Here is a 21,245-nt window from a genome sequence, read left to right as displayed (position 1 = left end):
TCGTCGTTTTCGGTCAGAATAAGGTGCTTGACCATCGCTATTGGGATTTACAACGTGCTACCGCAGGCGATTGTGTCTGTTGAGATCGATTTCCTTGTCTGTGACAGTGCCGGACCCGAGTCTTCGAACGCGCATTCGGCCCTTTCACCTGGGGCTCCGACATCTCTTCGAGTGGTCGACCCCACAATCGAAGAAATCGCCCGTGATATTTCATTGGATTTGTCAAAACAAGCAGTATTCCGGGTATCAAGATCAAGGTATTGTCTCGATTTTTTTTTTGTTTGTTTAGGTGTCCAAGCGAATGTGGGAGGTCTAGGGCCTAAAGGGCATTCTTTGGTTCGGGATGACATAAGGAACTCAACTCTGGAACCAAAGTTGGAAAACTTTGGTTGACAGGCGGCAGCTATAACCGCCAGGAGATATTCCTTCGCATGTCTATCTTGGACGTTTGGAACATTCAAGCTAATTACAGAATTCAGATCGAGTGTGGAGACCAAGACCACGACCCCCGGACATAGGCAATGCGGCTTGATCGTGCATATCTCCACTTTTGACTGGAATGCTTAGACGCCGGACCAGGGCCCGAGTCCACCTGGCGTTTAGACCACCTTCTGCGGCCGACAAGAAAAAAACCGGGTCTGATCACCCTGCATAGCCGGCGCCAACTTTGTGGGCTTTTTGACAAAGAAACAGACGCGGACTTAAACTAGTTGGACTAGTCTCTATTTCGGAAAGAGAAAGCCAGAAGTTTACTGATCCGGATCGCCCCCTGGACCGTGGGTAGCTGAACCTATTCCACTTTTCTTCCGTCTACGGGTTTGATTTCCTTTTCTCTTTTTTATCGGTTGGGCTTTTCTTCCCCCTAAAGGAACGCTTGAGAAAAAAGAATCCACCTCAGCTGATCTCGTCTTCGAAGAGATTGTTACTGTGTATAATTTGAGGATCTCTTTTTGATTTCGATTTCAACAATTTCTTTTTCTTTTTTTTTTCTAAAAAAAAAGGTTTCTGTATAATTCATCGGGTTAGTTCATTTTTTTTTTTTTTTTGATTTGTGGGATTCTTTGAATCTGATTTGTTCAACACCGTGAGATTTTGGAAGCTTGTGGTCCAATTGATTTTGATCTTTTTTTTTTTTCCTGAATTTGAATCCTTTTTTTTCCCCCAAATTTATTGATAAATATTCTTTAGATTCACGGTCGGATCATCTACTTCCAATATATCGGGGGACCGTTATTACCCAGAGAGAGCCGCTTAAGGTTTTTGTCTGGAACCGTGCTCGGTTGGCTCTTTCCGCTTGCAAACTGACGACACCACTCCGTTTTCGTCACCTTTTGACCATCTCTCTCTCTTTGCACTTCGTGTCGTTCATTTGTCTTCTCTTCCATGGTTGAAGTTCAAGGAATCAGAAGAGAAAAAAAAATCCTTACCCCACTACAGCACCCCTCTTCGACGACATCGTGACTCGTCCAGGGTTCTCGTTCCCTTTATCTTCTTCTGACTGGATTTCTTCTCGGTCCAAAGACCCGTTCCCTTTTTTTCGCACTTTGCCTTGTAAAACCACAGATCACTTCTACCTGGTCTACTGTATTCCCGAGGATCGACCTGCGTATCTGGGTGGTTCACAGTCTTTCAAAGCAACCTCAAAAATTCGGGGTTCCCTCCACCTTTCCCTCGTTTGTTTGTGACTCGTCTTGATGAGTGCGACATTCTCCGACGCCTCTCTCTCGCGCGAAGCTCAGGGGTGAGTTTGTTCTTCCCGTGTCTACTTTGACAGGGTCGCAACTCTTACGCGGTCGTCCAGGGAATCCCACTGACAATGTTGAACAACACCAGTTCTGACTTTGACTTGATCATTCGCCAGCAGCCCAATCGGGCCCGCGTGGCGGGGGGTAAAGAAAAAGGTATGTTCAAGCTCTCTCCTGTTCCTAGTCTCCCGTCTGTGAAGCGGAGAGGGAACTGACAGGGAAGGAACCGGGATCTAATGGCGCCTGCAGAGCGCAAACCTATCGATCCGCCCCCGATCGTCCAGCTCCGGGTGCGAGAGGAAGGCACCTACCTCGCACAGTAAGTGTGCATTCACCGTGGCTTGGAGCGGGTGGCTGACTTGGGCACAGGCATTACCTGCAAAGTCCTTACTATTTCATGTGCTGCAGTCTGTACGATGCAACAGAAGATCGTCCGGTGCCCGTTGCACCGTCGACTGCGTTAGCAGGAACCCTAGTTTCGTCACTTCACCGGTTGAAGGATGTGGACAATAGCGGTTCGTTCTGTCTGGTCTTGAAATCGATGGGGCTTGTTCACTGACAGGGTTTGCAGACGGAGGGTTCTTCGTCTTTGGAGATCTCTCAGTGAAAATCGAGGGCGAGTTTCGCCTGAAGTTTACCTTGTTCGAGATGCGAAAGTGAGTAGCACGGTCGGGAGCCCATTCTGAATCTCAAAAGCTAAGAGCCCACAGGGATCGTGTCTCCTACTTGAAGACCGTAATTTCAGAGCGGTTCACAGGTAAGAATCTGCCGTGGAGAGAGCTGGCATAGTTAGGTTTTGACAAGCTCGCAGTGTCTCCTCCCAAGAGTTTCCCTGGAATGATGGAGTCAACTCACCTTTCCCGATCCTTTGCGGATCAGGGTGTGAAATTGCGCATTCGGAAGGAACCTCGGACCATGTTGTACGTGCGATGAACGTGATGGGAAATGTCAAGCGCGTGTAGCTAATAACCGCAGAAAACGAACGACACGGCCGGACGAGTTCCATCAGCCAGTCCCTACTCGATCCCCAGAGCGTCAGTCGGTGCAGATTCCTCCAGCAGCTAGCTACGGAGGCTATCCGCCGGCGGCCCGGGAGTATGGGTACTACGGTCAGCAGCCGCCGGTCAAACGTCATCGTACTTCGATCGACTATGGCAGACAGCAGAATCTCTATGATGTGGATGGTCGAATGGCCCGTCAGATGGATCCATATGGCCAACCAACAGCTGCCATGTACACTGGTCAGCCAGCAACTTATCAAACGCCTGGTGCTATGCAAACTTACTCCACGGGGCAGGTGGTGCCTGATTATGCGGCGGTGCGTATTCTCAACCCCTTGCCCCCCTCCCCTTTTTTGCAGATCTTGGGAACTCTTTGAGCTGACCTCCGTGAATAGATGTACCCGGGTATGCAAGCATCAGCAGGCATGCAAGCGTCAGCCCCCATGTCCCAAATTCCCGACCCTACCGGTCAAACCCGCTCTAGCCAGCAGCAAGCCACTGTGGGACAATTGATGGCGATGAACCAGCCTGGCACTCCTGTACGGCACCCCTCTGCGAACCAGTGAGAGTGTGGAATAGAATACCTAGCTAAGGATTTTGGACCCGAGACAGACCCCGGATTCGACTGGAGCGATGTTAGCTCAGGGATACACCCGGTCCGGATACCCTCCCACCTCGACTATCCTCCCTCCTCTGCAGCGGAATCGCGACTATCCCCAGGGAACCAATGGATCCACGCGAGGTTATTTCGACCAAACTCAGGCGAATACCCCTATTCTTCCATCTCAAATGGTCAACGAAGGCGATCGATTTGGCTCCGTGGCCGGCCCAGCAACCTTTGATCCCCCTGATTCCACGAATGGAACGCCCCAATGATTTGCTTGACGTCCTTGACGTTCTGGCTTTATGTTATCTTTTTTTCTCTCTTATTTCTTATGTCTTGATAGACTGGGAGGAGTGTTTCATTATTCTTTTTTTTTATGCTTGATGCTTGAACTGGGTGGCTAAAGGTTTTTATTATTTTTTTTTACAGGCGCTGGCGGATATAAAAGGGGGAGGTCTTTCTTTCATGGGATTGGGAGAAAAGTGAGACTATTATTAAGCCCTTCTTGTACATACAGGCCCTCTTTTCTAAAGCAGTATCACTGGCTTGCAAGTGCTGCTTTTATATTTTTTTTATTTGACGATGTATGAGGTGGAAATGCTATGGCTTAACTTGACGTACCTTCCTAGGTTTGCTACCTTCCAAGCTTCCCTTTTCCTCAACTTCTCTTCAATCTTCAACTTTCCTCTCTTGTATCAGTTTACATTTTCATTTCTTCATTCTCCCATTTCATCTTCACTGATTTCATCTCACTATGGAGTCTACTACGGAGCCTACGGAGACTACGGAAACCGCCATGAACCCTAATGACAGCCCTCTCAGCAATCTCGATTTGTGGTGCGACTGGAGTGGTAGCCCAGAGGATCCAGTCTCCATCACAATCGCCATGGAGGTAACACTGAAACATCAAGCCTAGAATCTTCTCTCTAGTGCTGACTCTCGTCTGAATTAAGCTACAGGCCCGCGATCATCCTAACCTGAACTTACCAGTCCTCAACGTTCAGTCGCCAACCGTCGTCAAAAGCCCGTCTTGGGTCATTCGGTTGAAGCCTGAACTCACCCAATATGACGACACTCCACCTGGAAAAGAGACTTGGCAGCCAGGCCAGGAATATGGTGTTGAGAGCGAGAGATATCCTGCCAATAATCCCTCCATCTCGAAATCTGGAAGTGTTGTTGTCCATGACGGTCCGCGGGATGACAACCCTGTCTCTCGCCATACTGCAGGTATCTTGACCCAGGTTGATGGCTCGGATATCTCAATCTCTTCCGACCCTCGCAAGATGCAGAGCCAGGTCAATAGATTCGGTGGACTGAATTCTCCGAACCCTCGTAAGAGAACCGCCAAGGCTGCTTCTCTGCCTGATTCAATCCCCCTGACGATGATTACCAAGGTACCAGGCACAAAGTCATGATGACCAAGACTGACCTACCGGAACTGGAACCTGTGCCACAGGATACTAGTACCAGTATCGTGACCTCCACCCCTAGTCCCATTCGCAGCCTTTCTCCCAGTTTGGACAAAACCAGTGTGACCAACGAGAACATCCCGCCTCAATATTCGGCTCCAGCTCTAGTGTCAAGTTCCCAGGTTACATCTGAGCGTCCTTCGCTAGACAGCAAGGGAGTGACTGTCGGCCTTCAAGATGTGCCCGATGAAATACCTCTTTGCCACAATGCAGAAATTCCCAGAAAGATTGACTTGTCCAGCACCGAACCCCTCACCGAAGCGAACTTGCGGGTGCAGAGTTATGATACACTTTCTACTCGTGTGTGCAACGGAAGCCTTTCTGATACCGAAAACAGTGACGAAGAAAGCGAAGATCTGCTTCTTTGCCTTGAATCCATCCGATCTTCATCATTGTTTTCGGGCCGTGATAAACTCCCTTTCCCCCGAACGTTTGTGGAAATTGCCAAAAGGCCCAAGCTCGTCTTGGAAAATGACATTCTTTGCATACAGACATCTCCCGGTGTCTACCCCGCGACATATCAAATCGCGATTTCGCTTAAGGTCAGACTGCAGAAAGGAAAATCGAAGGATTGGTGGGAGTTGGTTGTTAGTGGGCTGCCTCGACTCGCCCAATTTGAGTCTTGTTATCTCTACTTTCGAACACCCCCGGGCCAGGGAATGGAATTCATGACTTCATCTTTCAAACGACATACACTCGTGGAAAGTTGCTTGATGGCCCAGTTTGACGGTGGGAAAAGCCTCGTGATTTCGTTTCGTAAGTGCAATGCACAATTCTACGGGCCACTTAAGGACCATAAAGTCAATGCAGTCATACAAGCTGAGGTGGAGGAGGCTGATCCGTCGTCCTACTTGGTCAAATACAACGCTGTTTGTGCCATTGATCTCATCAATCACAACTTCTGGGCTGAGAAGTGCAAATTTTCCCTTATTGTACATGGCGGCCCGGAAGGCGAGTTCGAGGCCAATTTTGAAGCTCAGAAACCAGTGATCAACGGTATTCGACTCCAGCCGGCATCGGAACCAACATCAGATGTATATGGAATTGGACTCTCGCGCATCAATATCATCAGCACCCCTCAAGCTCTGGATATGTTCACGGTGTCATGGGAAGTCAAATTGCCACGAGAAAAGGCTCTCACCTGGTTGCCATGGATTAAGACCAGGCACAGTGATATTGAAACCGTTCTCTTAGAAGATTACGCCGCCTGTGGCCCCAGGCATGAATATTTCTCTCCAATGCGCCAGACTGGTCATACTAGGTGCCAATCTCCATGTTGTCTGGAAGCTGGGCTTAACCATTTTCAGCCATCAGTTGAGAAAACTCCACATCTCCATGATGGGACCGGCATTCACGAGCCTGGAGTGTTGAATCCATTTTACAAGGATCCAGCTTCGTATCTCCAATATGAAGATCTTCTGGGGTCTGAACTGACTGGGTCTCTATCCCGCAAAACGCAAGCTTTCAAGTCTACAAGTATACAAACCTTCGTTGAGGAGATTCCGGCCCCCAAGTCTGTAAATACCGAGGCTCCAGTCGCCCGGTCAGAGCCAAAGAAGCCACGCCGTGCTGTGCGTGGACTGTGGACTCTGATCAAAGTCATTTTCAACCTCTGTGCGTTCATGGCCTCTGTTCACACCCTCTACTGGTCACACTTGCTGCAGAATTGCGGGTTCCGTTTTGACTCCGTTGCTCTGCACACTTCGTGCCCCCAAAACGAAGTGTATGTCTATACGGACTACGTAGAGAATTACACCAATGCTGATGCTGAGATTGAGGCGAACGAGGCCCTGGAGGAGTTTGACCTTCGGCCCGCGCTGCGTCGACCTGAATTTCAGCACACACCTGCCGAAATTACCCCAGTGCCCCTGAGAGACCGCATCGATTATCTTCTCGGGTGGCGAGGACCAATTGCACGGGAGTAAATCTTTGACAATGGGGATAGCTCAGTATCTTTATGAAGGGAGATGACCGGGACGTGGATGAGAAACAGCAGCATTGAAGACATCCATGCAGTTAGCAGATCGCAAACATAGAAGACAAACATCTATTGCTTAAGCTCTATTGATACCTTGTCTCCTCCACCATTTAGATCATATATATGCTATTCTACCAAAGTTCGATCCAAATAGTATCTCAGAATTAAGTCAACAGCCCACTTCAGAATAACATCCATCCCTGCACTCCCCCAGCCCGGTGCAACCTCAACTCCAACATCAGTCCTTACTCTAGTCCCATCCCCAACCCTGCGAACTAGATCAGCCTCCCCCAAAGCCTGGTGCCCCTTCATATCATCACCTTCACCCTCAGTAGTCAACAACCAAGCATGATCCGTCACATAGCGCGGCCAAACAACATCATCCACATACCCAGGCGGGTCGACCCAGAAATTCTGCGGTGGACGATCATCCTCAGCATTGAGATCAACCTCCATCCCCGTCTCCCCATGTCCCCCCTCCCCAGTACTCTCTACTGGCGGTTCCGGCGCCGCCCCAACAGTGACATACCCACTCCTCCCCTCCCGTCTAGCCTTCACAAGCTCATACGCCGCAGGCAGGAATAAATGAAGATCTATAGCATCATGAACAGAACGGAGAACATGTTCCTCTTTCTCAGATTCAGACCTAGGAGGCGCGAACAGCAAAAACCCCTCTAAGAACGCAATCGTCTTCTCTTTGCGTTTCCCCGTCTTGTCCAATAATCGGGAACCAACAACACCCCGCAACTCCTGCACTAGCTCGTCCGACACGCCCGAAGAGGTCTGATCATTCTGGTCTTCCTTGCTGCGCAGTCGTGGTGGGAGGGTGCCTTTGTCGCGCACGTAGCGCAGTGCTTGCGAGAGGAAGGGGATGTCGATTGCGGCGGCTGTGTCCCAGTCTTGGATTTTGGCGCCAGAGCGGGTTGTTGTATAGGGGATTCTGGGGTTGTTAGTATGTAATATTGGTGTGAATGTGTAGAGGTTGTATGGGATGCAAGTCATGAGGTGTACGCACTTATCGTCTGGGAAATAGAAGTCATCTTCGTGGATTATGAACGTATTTAGACATTGGTCTTTTGGGTTGAGATTCACCCCGTAGAATACCCGCTGCAGTAAGCGTGCGAGGGTTGTCTTGCCACTGCTCGAGGGACCGGAGATCCCTATAATCAAGGCTTCATGAGACTTCATGGTCAATTGGAAATTTGGAGAATTGAAAGCTCAAGTGGGGTGTGGGGGGATTAGAAGCAGATTTGCTAAGCCTAATTGGGGTTAGTGCACATGTATGTCATCCACATGGATATCCATGCTTCCTTCGACTCTCTTTGCCTTTCTCTTTGGAACAATTTGTTGTGGTGTTCAATTATAATCTAGCAGGCGGGAAATGTGTCTAAATGGTCTACATCTAGAGTCAATGGTACACACATTCCGTTATCCAATGGTGTCTAGAGCTTTATGTTCGTAACTGCAGATATATATCACACGAATGGCCCAAACAACGAAACTCGTTGGTCAACACCACCTCCAGGAAAATCAGACAAGTGCGTCGGCACAGATTGCAATGGGCCAGATTCATCATCATCATCGTTAATAAAAATCGCACTCTCCGCCAAACCAGTCCGCGAAGGCCCAGACACAGAAACCCCAGCACCAGAAGTCGAATTCGACCTGGGCACAGCCTGCTGCGGCCCAGGTGGCGAAACCACGGCACCCTCACTCCTAACCTGATGAGGCCTCAAAAAGACAATCCGTCGCCGCTGGTCTGATGGCCCCTGGATACCAGCCGAATCAGAATTGGCATCTGCATCCGATTCCGGACCCGACCGCTGTCTCTTTTTCCGCTGTCCCCGCTGCCGCAAAGGCACGCGCACAGGGTCTGTCTCATCATCGGGAATCGGCAATTGATGTTGATCAAATAGCCCAATCGGATGTGTCAGCGGAGCCATGCTGGCCGAAGCCTCGTCGAGCATAGGCAGGAAGGGCTCATTCTTTATAATATCGCTCATGGTACTATCTTTCAGCGGGTTATCTCCTGCGTGCTTCGTCTCCTCGGCGGTCATGTTTTTGCTGCGATTGAGCATCCGATGTTCGAGGGTATCGCCTAGGACGAGGGTCTCGACGTAGACAGGTCTTTTCTGTCCGATTCTGTGGGCTCGTTTGATGGCTTGGCTCTCCACATTACGTTCCCAGATTGGGTTGACGATATACATCCGTGAGGCTTCGGGAATGTGGAGACCGTGCGAGGCTTCTTTGACGCTCATCAGCAGGACACGGACCTCTTCGGTTTGACGGAAACTGTTCAAATGTTCGGTTTTGAGATTGGATCCCATGCTTGAGGTACTGGCGTAGGTGCGGAAGTTGACTGCTATTAGATCCAGGCCTTGCTCGACCCAGGAAGCGACGTTGTCATGCTCATAGAAGATGATGATCTTCTCGATCTTCTGGAACTTTAGCACTTGCTCCAACAGGTATCGAAGCTTGGCCGATGTGACTCCTTCCAGTTTTGTTTGTCTCAAGGGCGAAGTCTCTGGAAGGGTGCGGAAGATGTTCTTCGTGAAAGTATGCTCTTTCCTTTTCCTTTTCGAGCTTGATGGGCTTGCAGTGGAACTTGCCGATTCGGGGGCACCACTGTGAGGAAGAGTAGCTATCTGGCTGTGTTTGACTAGCTCTCGGCGAACTTTGATCCCCTCTCCTGCGATACCTTCGGCGGGATCAAGTGTGCGGAGATGGTTCATCACAAATTGTTGCGCGCGACGCGCCTGTGTCATACCCATGAGTAGAGGCTCGTGGTCAGCGTCAAGGGGATCAAGGGCCCACATGTTGCGAGCATGCTCTGGGAAATGCCGAACAAAGACTCCCATCTCATGCATTTTCTTGAATCCATTCCAGCCGGGGGAGGCAATTGCCTTTCGTGCGATCTGGATTCCATGTCTTAATTGATTGAAATCTGCCACTGTCATCTTCTCTTGGTTCTCCTCTAGATATTCAAGAGCAATGTCAACAGTACTCTGGACATCATCAGAGCCAGCCCACCAGAATCCAGCCAGACGTAAGTTTTGTATCAACTCAGTGAGTTTAGACTTGCTGTCTTTGTTATCACCAAACATATAGTCGGGACCTTCACGTTCAGATGTAATGGCGTTGACAGCGAGTGTGAAAAGGAATATGTTGATATATAGCCGGTCGTAGAAGGTTGGCTCAAGGTATACCACTTTGTTATACAGTGGTGGAAGAGTGATCTCTTGTTTGACCGTTTCGTACGGGTGCCGCACAACAAGACTTTGAAGGGTCGCGCGTAGAGAGGGAGATTTTCGAGGAATTCTATCTTCACCCACCGTTCTTGTGTAAGTATCCCACTCCGATTTCCAATCCTTATTGCGATTGTTGGACCAAGGCTTTAGATCGAGGAAATCATGAGCCATCAAGCCTAATTTATCCAAATCTTTGATTTCATGCTTTAGGGCACCGCCTGCGTTTCTGGCTCTCTGCAAGATGGCGCGACCGTCGAGCGACGATTCGGTATCATCTGTGTTTACTTCCTGTGAAGCAATGCTGAGTTCCACTCCATACAATTCCGAGAGGGGGTTCCCGAAATGATCCAGCGGCGCTCAAAGTGTAGCTTTTTTAGCAAGTCGACCATTTCTGTTGTTCTGCCGGCAAGGTCATGTCCTTCATCAACAATGACTCGCAACCAGTGAAGATCGACAATAGGATAATGTCCAGATTTGCCTATTTTTGGGTTCTCTCTGTTGCATCGGCCTTTGGAGAAGAGCACAATATCGAAGTCTAAAAGTTCGTCCGTCGACGGTGTTTTGTCCTTATTTCGCAGAACTAGGACCCTCAAATCGCTAGTGTGAGTAGCGATCTCATGTTCCCAGTGGTCCACCAAGTTTTCCGGGACAATAACGAGTGTACCAGAACAGAGACGAATTTCCCTTGCCGACTGGGCATACTTTGATTCACGCTTTTGACGTTCATTTGGGGCCGGTATAATATAGGAGCCACTGTCGCTCATGCAGGCCTCTATACAGTTAATATGATGTTTCCCCTTGTCCTTCTCTCGGTCAAAGAAGTCCTTCCAGGGCAAGGAAAAACGACCAGCAGCAGAAGCGGCCATTTTCATTAATGTTCCAGTCTTGTTCCTGACGGGATTATTGAGTGTTTGATACTCCACCGGGATTTTAGGAAAACTTCCTCGTGTAGCTAATATCACTGCAAGGCTGATGAGGGTCTTCCCGCATCCCATGGACTCTGCCAAAATTCCTAGTAACAGTCAGAATATTTCACCAAGGTAGCGTGCCCCAATGTTCATTGCGAACATTAGCAGTGAATATATGACCACTCACCTCCACAGGCCTCGGGATACAATATTTTGTTTCTCACGATTCTCCCCTTCACCTTATCAAAATAGAACTCCAACCCAGTCGGACCCCGCCAATGCTGGAATCTCGGATCAAGAGCTAGCGCTGGTTGTGTCTCCCGCTGAACCATCGCAGCAGCAGATTCACGCTGAAAGTCATACAGCGTCGTTTCAAGACCTCGAACAGAATCATCAAGCAATTCCCTCATAACATTTCGCGAGTTGGGATCTTTTACAAGGTTCAAGTCTGCTTTGGGTTGTTGCAGCGTATTGTATATATAATATAAAGATTCTTCTTCTTCGCTATCGGGTTGAGGGTTGATCAGCAGAGAAGCATTGGCAGGAATCACGCCATACCATGCTTCGGCGGACCGGTCAATCTTAGACATGACGCGTTTGAGAGCGGATATGAGCTTGACCTTTGACTTCAAGTGGGTCCGCTGCGCGTCTGGTAGCACGAAAATCTGTACATTGTCGCTGTTGTTGAGAGCGCGTGTGCGAATCCATTCGTCTTTTTCTAGTATCTCTACATCGGAGTCCGGGAAACGGGGCATGAGGGCGGAGTTTCCCAAAACACCGGCTGGGATATAATGATCGATGAGATTATCCATTGCCTCTGGGGCGTGGGAGTCAAGAGGCTCGTTTGCCACTGGGTTGGAAAGGTTGAGATGCCCATCTATCGCTACTGTAATGTGGGAATCAATATTTTCATCTGTCAACTCTGTGATGTGGGAGTCGAGAAGCCCATCCGTCGCCTCTGGGACGAAAGGGTTGAGAGGCTCATCCATTGCCTCTGGCTCTTCAAGCTTCCCATTATGCTGAGGCCTGGGCGGGGCAACGGGAAATCGTGGAAGCCCCGATGGAAAGTCGCTCACAAGTATTGGTAGCCTGTTCGAGTTACCACAAGCGCATTGAGTGAGCTCCGGCATGGTGAATACTTGCAAGAAGAACGAGAAGACAAATGGAATCAGAAGATACACTAGATTGGCAGAAAGGGCGACCGCTTTTGATAAGCGGCTCTGCAATGTCGGGTTGGATGTGGATCTAGGGGGTCCAAGCGCCCACGGGTCGGCTTTTTAGGACAACGTCCCCTTCTCGATACGGAGCGCGTTTACATCTCGATTGTTGGATTAACATCATTACAGAGTCTCCACTATTAATATTATTAATTAAAAGTAGGATGAACCATCAACAATTTACCACGATCTAGTCTATCCGCGCCCCAATCAATGAACCCATGAATCGTTGAATGCACAAAATTCCCATCCAACGGTCTAGCCTCAGGCAGGCTTGAGCTTGAGCTTACTGAGTCAAAAAGTCCTCAATCTCAAAACCCATCCGCTTAAGGGCTTTTTCTTCTAAATCCCGCCCAACAACCTTCCTTAGCACGACCGTGCGTGCATCCTGTAGCCGCACCTCAACAGGATTCCCACCCATGCGGTCCAGCTCCTCCTTACTGCATTCACGAATGTAAACTGTGATATCGGGGCCCACACAGGCACGCCACAGTGATGCCATCCACTGCCAGTGATCGAGCGGCGCGTAGGAGTCGCCGATGGGCGTGGAGCAGGCGAATGCGTCTGCCGTGGTGAGTTGGTAGCGCGGGACGAGCGCGATCGGCACGACATAGTGACTGCCTGTTGTGATGGCGCTGACCTCGGAGCCGTTCTCGCTTGACTGGGCTGGGGAGTGGATTTGCATGCTTGCGGTCTTGGGGATGAGGGTACGGGGGGAGACATTTGGGGCGGTGGTTTCTTCGTCTGTTGTTGTGGAGCGAGCGTCGACGGAGCCAGCTCTTGAGGTTGATTTCACAAAGTTGACGACTTCGTCAGAGATCCGGTGCCAGGCTGAGATGGTGTTGAGGTAGTCGACTGTGGCGTCGCCCATTTGGCCTACTTCTGTGGAGGTGGGTCGGGGTGGCTTGATTTCTGGACCGTCAAATACCCGTACATTGTACTTTGTTTCCTTTTTAAGAAGATTGTTGAGGTATTCGACGGCTGCTTGGACGAGGTCGGGGTCTTGGCCGTCGACGGCGATGACGGGGCCGCGGGCTGGGGGGATGCCGTCGCGGAATGAGGGGAGGAGTGGCGGGGAAATCTTGGCAAGGACTTTGATCTTATTGAGGAAGGGGATTGTCATGACTTTTGCTTCGACACTGGTTCCTTCTTGTGAATAGGGAGTCATGGGAGTCATTGGTGTTGTCTGGAGTGGCGGTAGCTTCAGACTGGGATCGGGATGTGGCTGTCCCGGTACACTTTGATATGGGCGTTGTGGTTGAAGCATGAGGAGATGGCGTGGCGGCATATCAGGGCGAGCACTCCAAGGGGACATCGGGTGCGGTGACTCCGGTATGCTACTACCAGGACTGCGGTCCCGGTAGGAGGGGTGTAACGTCGGCTTGAATGAGCCGTGGGATACTCGGCGCCGTTTATTATCAGGAGATCGACCACCGGAATCCTCCCAGTGTCTTTGGCGAGAACGGGGATCATGGTCCACCTTTGCCGACTTTGGTACTGGATTGGGATCCTTTTCACGGACTTGAACGCTTCTTGGCGGCATTCCATTTGGGTGTGGTGATGATACTGAGAAATTTGATGGTGGCCGATACCCAGGCCCACTACTGGGTGTGAACGGGGTCATAGGGGAAGCGGGTGCATTCATCAGTCGGCCACCACATCTGTTGCAATGTGATGATCCAGATGGATTGTGCCCAATACCAGAGGCTGCACTTCGGGCGCTTCCATCCCGACCATACCGCCGAGGCTGGTAGCGGTAGTCAGGGTATTGTTGCTGGTGCCGAGCTTTTTCTTCCTGGCGTAATTGTCAGCATTCTGAAATCACCTTACTAGAGAGTTTGGTCCTACCTCTGCAAGTGCCTTCCATTTACTCTTATCATCCTCCGAAAGTGATCTCCACTGTTCTCCAATAATTTTGGAGATCTCGGGATTGGCCAAGCCAGGGTTATGAGCGACCACCATGGCCTGATAATGCTGACGATATAGAATAAAAGCTAAACGAAAAAAATTAGTCATGTCCATGAGTTCCGAAAGATCAGATCTGGCTAATGATGACCAAAAAAGAAACAATCGAAAAAGCACTTGCCAAGCTCTAGTGACGGTGCGGACAGTCTCGACTCACCATTACGAGGCCGGGGAATTTTCGGATCCGGTTGACAGAGGCAAAACTGCATGGCACTCTCTTTCTGTGATTTGACGGGACTGGTACTGCTAGCTGACGAAGATGATGATCGGTCTGATCTTTCCCGCATGGGCAATTCCTTGGTGGAGATGATGGGGCCGACAGGTTTGAGAGAACCATTTGACATCTTGTGTGCCTCTTTGGATGCAGTTAGGGAGATATGTTGATGTGTTTGCAGTACCCCGGTCGATCGAGGATCTTGATATCTGACGGAAGTGCCAACTGGACCATCCGGGTGTCTCATGGCCATGCCTGACTTGGACAATTCTTCGTTCATGATTTTGTGGTCGAGTAAATTGCTCGGTCTAGGCAAAGTGACTTGGGCAGACTCATAGCGTAGAGCAACAGGGTTAGGGAGAACTCGATCGTAAGACATTTAATACTTTTTAATGAAAGGGTGTCGAAGGCGAAGTCTGGATCAAAGGAATAGGGCGACAAGGGAAAGGTAAGAAAGTATAACCCTTTGAAAGAGGCAGAAGTGAATAGGTTTGGGGGGGCGACTGGGCCCCAAGAAATAAGAAAGAAAGAGAGGGGCTAGCGAAAAACAAAGAAAATGAATCCAAAAGGAAAATAGAGCAATAATAAGAATTGATTGAAAGACTGGGGGAATATCAGGGATCAGACAAAGCGAAGTATAGCGTTTGGACCGAAAAGCCCTAAAAAGCGCGGGTTTCTTTGTCCTGGGTTGGTTTTCCTCCCCGGAATCCCTGTCTAGCGGCTTATTCTTTGACAATAGTTCCAGATTGCCCTTGATGGTTTGAGCCGAGAAATTAATTAATGGAAAAAAAAAAAAGAAAAACACGTCTAGGAATCAAGTGGTTTTTTTATTACTCGGGAATATGAAGTCTAGATGAAATTTCAACTTATACTCCCAACGACACGGTGCCCTTCAGATATGAATCTCAACCAAAGTACAACCCCCAAAATATGAGGTGTCCAAAAAAAAAAAGTCCCCTAATTTCTAAATCTCTAGGGCCAAGGCACTAGAGTCATTGTTTTCTTTGTCTCCGGATGCGGCGACCCGCTTAAGCCTGTCCAACTATATCGCTTATATTGGTCGGATTTTAGTGAATCGGTTCCCCGTCAAATCAGACATGGACAAACACGTTAGACAATTTCTAGACTAGGCATTGTCTAGTGTATTTTTTTTTTCTGAATATCTGATAATTATAATCACACTACAATAAAAATACTCCGTACACGATTTCAAATCAAGATCTAGGATGATCTCATTGTCGATCTCCACTATGCGTTACAGTGACTTGGAACAATACCACCTTTTCCCGATTTCCTAGATATTGTCTCGGGTAATAGATTGTCTGGACCTTTCTCTGCAAGTTCCAGTTAGACATACTACCCTGCCCTTGAAGATCCACCTTTGAACACTGGAAATTGGGCACTTCTCACCCGCATCAAGTATAGGGCGTTTGACAGTCGGGTACTGACATTACTATAGACCCCTCCCTTTTGGAGACGTCATATTTGTCAATTTTTTTTCTCTTTCATCTCTTTTGAAGAATGGCGTCTCATTGAGGACAATGTCTAAGCTGGAAACCCCCGGCTGTGGCGCTTTGATGACACTCCCTTGGGGTTCAGTAGAATCCCATCAATTCCATGGTAGATCTCCATAGCCATAAGCCGATGAGCTGAAGGACCTAGATTCATTTCGTTCCTGGATATCAACCATGTCTCGATCAGCAAAAAAAGGCATTTTAACTCGTCGATCTCTCTTTCCTCCCCTCGATCCTGAAAAAGTGGCAAAGGAATGACGAGGAAGAAGAAAAGAACTTACCAGAACAGATACTTGTCTGGATGCTCACACTGTTCCTTCTCCTTTGACATCATGACCCGGAACCCACTCTCAACACAGGGCTCCTCGACATTTTCCCACCCATCCAAGTTCTTCCCTAGACCATTCTCCTCCTCGATGCCCGCCGCATAGAGCTGCCAGTCACGGATCCGGTCCATCATAAAAGCATTAGTATCAAAGAGATAGACAGTGCCATGACTCCACTCCCTAACCATCTCACGCAACTGCCCATTCCACTCTTCCAGGATCCGCACTGTATCCTTGTACTGATCACCAGCGAACTGAAACCCGGGCAGGAAAGTCACGTCAATCGTCTGCGTCAGAATGAGTTTCAGCTCCGTTGTGCCCAATTTCTCGGACAACGTGTCGAGTTGACCCATAAGCGTTGCAATACGCCGCTCAACTGATTTGCTCGCTGCGTCGTAGTCCTTCGTAATTAGGCTCCAGATATCCCAGACCCCAAAAGAGATAACAAAGATTGTGCGGTCCTGGCGGGACCGGACCGCTTTCTCAGAGAAATCCTTCGTTGCAGCTGACTCGGCAACTAGCCATTGCTGGAGCTGGGACTTCAAATCTGCGGTGTAGGTCTGAGACCCTCGGCCTAGTAGATCGAGTTCTTTGTTGTCGACCACTGCGCCGATATTCTTGCCTTTTAGAAGTGGATTCGTTGTCTGTGCTAAGTTCTCTTGGTGACAGGAGAGCTACTCGTGTTCCAGATTGTTTCAGTCAGATATGATGCTTGTGTTTCCGCTTCTGATTTTTTCCCGGGCGTTGTCATACCATTGAACAGAGCCAGTCCGTCCATAGTTTGCCCTGTGGCTCGCTGGATTGATTACCGCTCCATGAATCCCCAAAGACGACTAATCGCTGGTCAAATGTACTGGCTACCTGGAACGGGTCTGATACCAAAGGGGTGATATCGGGAACAGTCCGTGACTTCAAAAACCATGCTGATATGAAAATCGTGCAGACCGCGATAGCAGACAGTGCATAGAAACGGTTAAAAAGACGAATCATGGCGACCGTACGGCCAGGTTTTAGGATAGACCCAGTTGGGCAGTGTCGAGTTCGGATCACAGGTCTTCTGCTTGTTTCGGATTTTTTGGAAAGAAAAGTCGCCACAAATGACTCCGATGGCGAAGTGTAAGTCGTCGGACTATGCTCCCAGCAATGACAATGCAACGCAATACAATGAAGACAACCGTCGCTCAAATTCTGCGGGAACCACAAGATCATCCAACTCTGCAGAAATTGGCAACGAGGGAATCTCCACTCGGACAAGAAACCGGCAAGTTCGGATGTGTGGCGGTTTCTCCAGAAACGCTATAGGAGAATGTAAAAAGATAGAAGTGAGATAAAATAATCAGAACGATAGGCTAGAGCCACAATACACGAGAATTAGTACCGAAAAAGGCTAAAATCTCTATATTCGACGTGAATTCGTCACAATTGTAGATTGGCCGCGTGGCTCGGCAAGGGCCGAGTAGAGTATCAACTGGGCAAATTAGTCGTCAAATCTATTTTCTTCTTACATGGTCTGGGCCACAATTGCTTGATCTGGTCTTTTCGGTATCTAAGCCTCTTGATATTTAGGTTCTCCTGTTCTTTTCCCAAGTCCGAATAGTGGACCAGTCTGCTTGCATCACATATGAAGCCCATCGTACAAGGCCACGTCCAGTGGCATGCTGTTTTGCATTGTCTCAGAAAGTTGGTATGATCTTGGCCAATTGGCCGTCTGACATGCAAATTGTTTCTCGATACTATAGACGTGCCAAGACATTATATACTGCAGATCTTCAGAGCGGAGTACGGAGCACTGTGAGACACAATGCTTCTATTGGGGAATAGATGGACAAGAATAAAGTATGGGGAAATGATGTGGATTGAGGAACTAATCATTTTCATCTTTTTGGCTACAGCACCAAGAAAGTCATAGGCATCTAGAAAAGATACTCAAGGAACCTCCCCCCATCGTAGCGTTGTCTTGTGTACCTTCAAAGGCCCTTGAGACTATTGAGCCAAATAGATCGAATTTCTTCAACCCTACCTAAAATGTAAGAAACAGATCACGTAAGCGGCTGACGATTCTTATACATAATATGTATCTGAAATGGTCCTGCAATTAGCCAATCAATATTTGTCGTCCCTGAGTTTTCTACTCTGAACCCCAATTCCATATATCATTGTGAGATATTGAGTCAAAGGGTTGTTTGCATATATGGTACCGCGTCAATGATCCAGGCATTCCGGCGTTTGCAGGGTCTGACAAGCCAATGGTTCACATCATGGTCGGGTGCAGAAATAGATATAGTTAGTGGAGCCTATTCATTTGAAATTGTCGTACGAGTCTCGTGGTGGCTGTCAATGAGTCGCTTTGTGAGACCGTGTTCAGTCTTGATATATCAGAAAGTTGGAGTTCGGCCGGTCGGGGCTGAATCATGACCCGAAACATTCATTCATCATTCCGTTGGCAATTCCAGGTCGGTTATATTCAAAATTCGCATTGGGGGGTCTCACGTCTGAGTAAAAGGACACTGTTGGTTCATGGCGGAGAGAAACTTGTAATTGTTGGCGGTCCTAGATACGTCCTGTCTCTTGTATGCATGGTTGGCGGGGGCAAGATGCGTGTTCATCGTTGAAGATACTGCTGTTTTGGCGTTTCCGGCGCCATGCCGACACCTACACCACAACGTTCTGGAGGAACATGACTGACTTGATAGACGAAGAAAAGAAAATGCCTGGGTGCAGAGGCCAGGTCACATGACTAGCCACATGACGCTAAACCCCATCTAGCGGACTCAAGCCCTACTTCCCACACGTGACACGTGACTTGCACCTCGCTAAGCCGGCGAACTAAAAAATCCACAATACAGACTCCTTCGACGACAATCTCACAAATCGACAACACACGCGCTACCGTCTTGACCGCGCCGCCTCCGTCAAGATGAAGCTCAACATCTCCTACCCGGCCAATGGGTCCCAGAAAATCATCGAGATCGACGATGAGCGCAAGCTGCGTCCCTTCATGGAGAAGCGCATGGGCACCGAAGTCAGCACTCCCTTGAACCTCATCCTTCCCCGACTGTCCGACAAACATATCGACCAACATACACATACACACACATACGACTATGGAGAACGACTGGCTAATTAGGATTTCTTTGATTAGGTTGCCGGCGATGCTCTCGGTGACGAGTTCAGCGGTTACGTGTTCAAGATCACCGGTGGTAACGACAAGCAGGGTACGCATATCAATTCCCTCTATTTCTAGTGTCGGGAGAAAGAACTCGATGATGGAAAATGGAACCCAATGTCATAATGAGATCTACGATGCTGACGATTTTTTTTGCAGGTTTCCCCATGAAGCAGGGTGGTACGTACACATCCGCACAACAACCTGGGGAATGAACAAGAAAAAAAAATTATATTCAACCCCAGGGATACAACCATCCAGCCGCAGGATACTTATCGAATTATTTCTACAGTTCTCCTCCCCACCCGTACCCGTCTGCTCCTCGCCGACGGCCACAGCTGCTACCGCCCCCGCCGCACCGGTGAGCGCAAGCGCAAGTCCGTCCGCGGTGCCATCACCGGTCTGGACCTTGCCGTCCTTGCTCTGTCTATCGTCAAGCAGGGCGAGGGTGAGCTCCCCGGTCTCACCGATACCGTTGTCCCCAAGCGTCTCGGCCCCAAGCGTGCCACCAAGATCCGTCGCTTCTTCGGTCTCGACAAGAAGGACGACGTCCGCAAGTTCGTCATCCGCCGCACCGTCACCAAGGAGGGCAAGAAGGATTACACCAAGGCCCCCAAGATCCAGCGTCTGGTTACCCCCCAGCGTCTCCAGCGCAAGCGCCAACGTGTTGCCATCAAGCGCCGCCGTGCTGAGACTGCCCGCGATGCTGCGTAAGACCCCCCATCTTTTTGCTTGTGTGCTCCGATGAATGTTCTACGAGTGCATTGGTGTGTTTTTCTAAGAGAACATCTGAACTAACGGTTACATAGTAACGACTACGCCAAGCTCCTTGCCGGCCGTGTCCACGAGGAGAAGGCTAAGCGTGATGAGCTCCGCAAGCGGAGGGCTTCCTCCATGCGGAAGTAAACTTCCAGACCCGCGGTTTTATGATTTCGTTCTGCGGCGATGGGGTTTAATGGAGGAGCTTCACGTCTCTGGGATGATTTGAGGGGAATTCACAAAAAATGAATCACTCTCAGGGGCGCGGAGGATACATGTCTGATAAAAAGAAAAGGGAACAAGAAAAGAGACGGGGAACAGGTTTCAAAACGTACAAAGCAGGCTGAGTGGTTGATAACTCCATCTGTGTTGAGCCTACCTTTTTTTGACGACCCTTTTTTTTGAATGGAGTGCATGCAAATTTCAATACTCAGTTCTGTCAATTGCTCAAGGCTTTTTCAAGGAGTAGGCGTAGTTATATTGGGTATGGAGTAGTCTATTGTATCTCGCCTTGTTTCCCTTTATGTGGAATAATCTACTCCACTTGAACTCACTTATATATATACGGAGTACGGAGTACCCTAGTCATAATATCCATACTAGTATTGCCTTAAATTCCTGCTAGTATGTAGGTCACGTGCTCATACAGGCACTCGGGATGATGTTTTTAGGGCATGACTGCATATTGCGGTCAATAGCACATAAGGGGATAACTATGTTGTACAAGGAAGTCCCCGATCGGATGTGTTCCCGGTCATGATATCCCTTGTAACCAGGTAAGAGCTAGTATGGCCATCAAAGCCATGGCTATACGGCTCTGTTACAGTCCATGTCGTTGGCTTGGTGGCTGTGTAACCTGGTTGCTTCCCTTCTGTCCGCCCCATCTTGATGGCTAGTACCCAAGCCACATGAGTTCTACTATAAATCTGCATACTGCTGTGAGACCACAGTAATGTATCAATCTAAAACAGCCAAAGCAACACATTTATAGCAGCACTTCCACAGAAAAACACCATGTCTAATTGAATGTTGTAAGGCGGTCCCGAGACCTTGAAATAATCTAAATCAAATAGCAAGTACTCTGCATATGAAGAGCGCATGCACGATGCAACCGAACCCAGCCAAGGATAA

The 21,245-nt window shown here is 49.0% G+C and overlaps 8 protein-coding genes across 8 annotated transcripts; 3 read left to right on the top strand and 5 right to left on the bottom strand.

Moving 5' to 3' along the window:
* Positions 1-1,694: 1,694 nt before the first annotated feature.
* vosA lies at positions 1,695-3,622 on the top strand (the record flags this gene model as incomplete). The annotated part of the gene is made up of 10 exons (XM_056673339.1): positions 1,695-1,741; positions 1,834-1,901; positions 1,995-2,064; positions 2,115-2,260; positions 2,317-2,401; positions 2,456-2,502; positions 2,557-2,665; positions 2,721-3,063; positions 3,142-3,285; positions 3,359-3,622. 10 exons carry the CDS (start codon positions 1,695-1,697, stop codon positions 3,620-3,622), a joined length of 1,323 nt encoding a protein of 440 aa, XP_056533864.1.
* Positions 3,623-4,104: 482 nt separating this feature from the next.
* On the top strand, positions 4,105-6,744 carry N7500_002192 (uncharacterized protein; the record flags this gene model as incomplete). Its single annotated transcript, XM_056673338.1, has 3 exons — positions 4,105-4,242; positions 4,304-4,744; positions 4,807-6,744. 3 exons carry the CDS (start codon positions 4,105-4,107, stop codon positions 6,742-6,744), a joined length of 2,517 nt encoding a protein of 838 aa, XP_056533863.1.
* Positions 6,745-6,923: 179 nt separating this feature from the next.
* Positions 6,924-7,985, bottom strand: N7500_002191 (ribosylnicotinamide kinase; the record flags this gene model as incomplete). Its single annotated transcript, XM_056673337.1, has 2 exons — positions 6,924-7,737; positions 7,813-7,985. The coding sequence occupies 2 exons, from the start codon at positions 7,983-7,985 to the stop codon at positions 6,924-6,926; spliced, it is 987 nt and encodes a 328-aa protein (XP_056533862.1).
* A 287-nt stretch (positions 7,986-8,272) lies between these two features.
* Positions 8,273-10,911, bottom strand: N7500_002190 (DEAD/DEAH box helicase; the record flags this gene model as incomplete). The annotated part of the gene is made up of 2 exons (XM_056673336.1): positions 8,273-10,320; positions 10,365-10,911. 2 exons carry the CDS (start codon positions 10,909-10,911, stop codon positions 8,273-8,275), a joined length of 2,595 nt encoding a protein of 864 aa, XP_056533861.1.
* A 203-nt stretch (positions 10,912-11,114) lies between these two features.
* N7500_002189 (uncharacterized protein) lies at positions 11,115-12,083 on the bottom strand (the record flags this gene model as incomplete). Its single annotated transcript, XM_056673335.1, has 1 exon — positions 11,115-12,083. The coding sequence occupies one exon, from the start codon at positions 12,081-12,083 to the stop codon at positions 11,115-11,117; it is 969 nt and encodes a 322-aa protein (XP_056533860.1).
* A 373-nt stretch (positions 12,084-12,456) lies between these two features.
* N7500_002188 (putative HMG box transcriptional regulator) lies at positions 12,457-14,629 on the bottom strand (the record flags this gene model as incomplete). Its single annotated transcript, XM_056673334.1, has 3 exons — positions 12,457-13,965; positions 14,019-14,164; positions 14,293-14,629. The coding sequence occupies 3 exons, from the start codon at positions 14,627-14,629 to the stop codon at positions 12,457-12,459; spliced, it is 1,992 nt and encodes a 663-aa protein (XP_056533859.1).
* Positions 14,630-16,140: 1,511 nt separating this feature from the next.
* Positions 16,141-17,179, bottom strand: N7500_002187 (Esterase SGNH hydrolase-type; the record flags this gene model as incomplete). Its single annotated transcript, XM_056673333.1, has 2 exons — positions 16,141-16,863; positions 16,943-17,179. The coding sequence occupies 2 exons, from the start codon at positions 17,177-17,179 to the stop codon at positions 16,141-16,143; spliced, it is 960 nt and encodes a 319-aa protein (XP_056533858.1).
* A 1,780-nt stretch (positions 17,180-18,959) lies between these two features.
* N7500_002186 (40S ribosomal protein eS6) lies at positions 18,960-20,501 on the top strand. The gene is made up of 5 exons (XM_056673332.1): positions 18,960-19,211; positions 19,332-19,404; positions 19,515-19,535; positions 19,648-20,065; positions 20,165-20,501. The coding sequence occupies exons 1-5, from the start codon at positions 19,107-19,109 to the stop codon at positions 20,259-20,261; spliced, it is 714 nt and encodes a 237-aa protein (XP_056533857.1). The 5' UTR covers positions 18,960-19,106; the 3' UTR covers positions 20,262-20,501.
* Positions 20,502-21,245: the final 744 nt, after the last annotated feature.

Source organism: Penicillium coprophilum, assembly GCF_028826855.1.
Source record: "Penicillium coprophilum strain IBT 35676 chromosome Unknown utg000002l_segment0_segment1, whole genome shotgun sequence".
Lineage (NCBI taxonomy): Eukaryota > Fungi > Ascomycota > Eurotiomycetes > Eurotiales > Aspergillaceae > Penicillium > Penicillium coprophilum.
The sequence above is the reverse complement of the archived record's forward strand: the minus strand, read 5'-3'. Positions and strand labels throughout refer to the sequence as shown.

Coding starts and splice junctions, on each gene's coding strand:
- N7500_002186 (XM_056673332.1), top strand. CDS start 19,107: ATGAAGCTCAACATCTCCTACCCGGCCAATGGGTCCCAGAAAATCATC. Junction 19,405..19,514: donor CGGTGGTAACGACAAGCAGG/GTACGCATATCA, acceptor TTTTTTTTGCAG/GTTTCCCCATGAAGCAGGGT. Junction 20,066..20,164: donor GAGACTGCCCGCGATGCTGC/GTAAGACCCCCC, acceptor ACGGTTACATAG/TAACGACTACGCCAAGCTCC.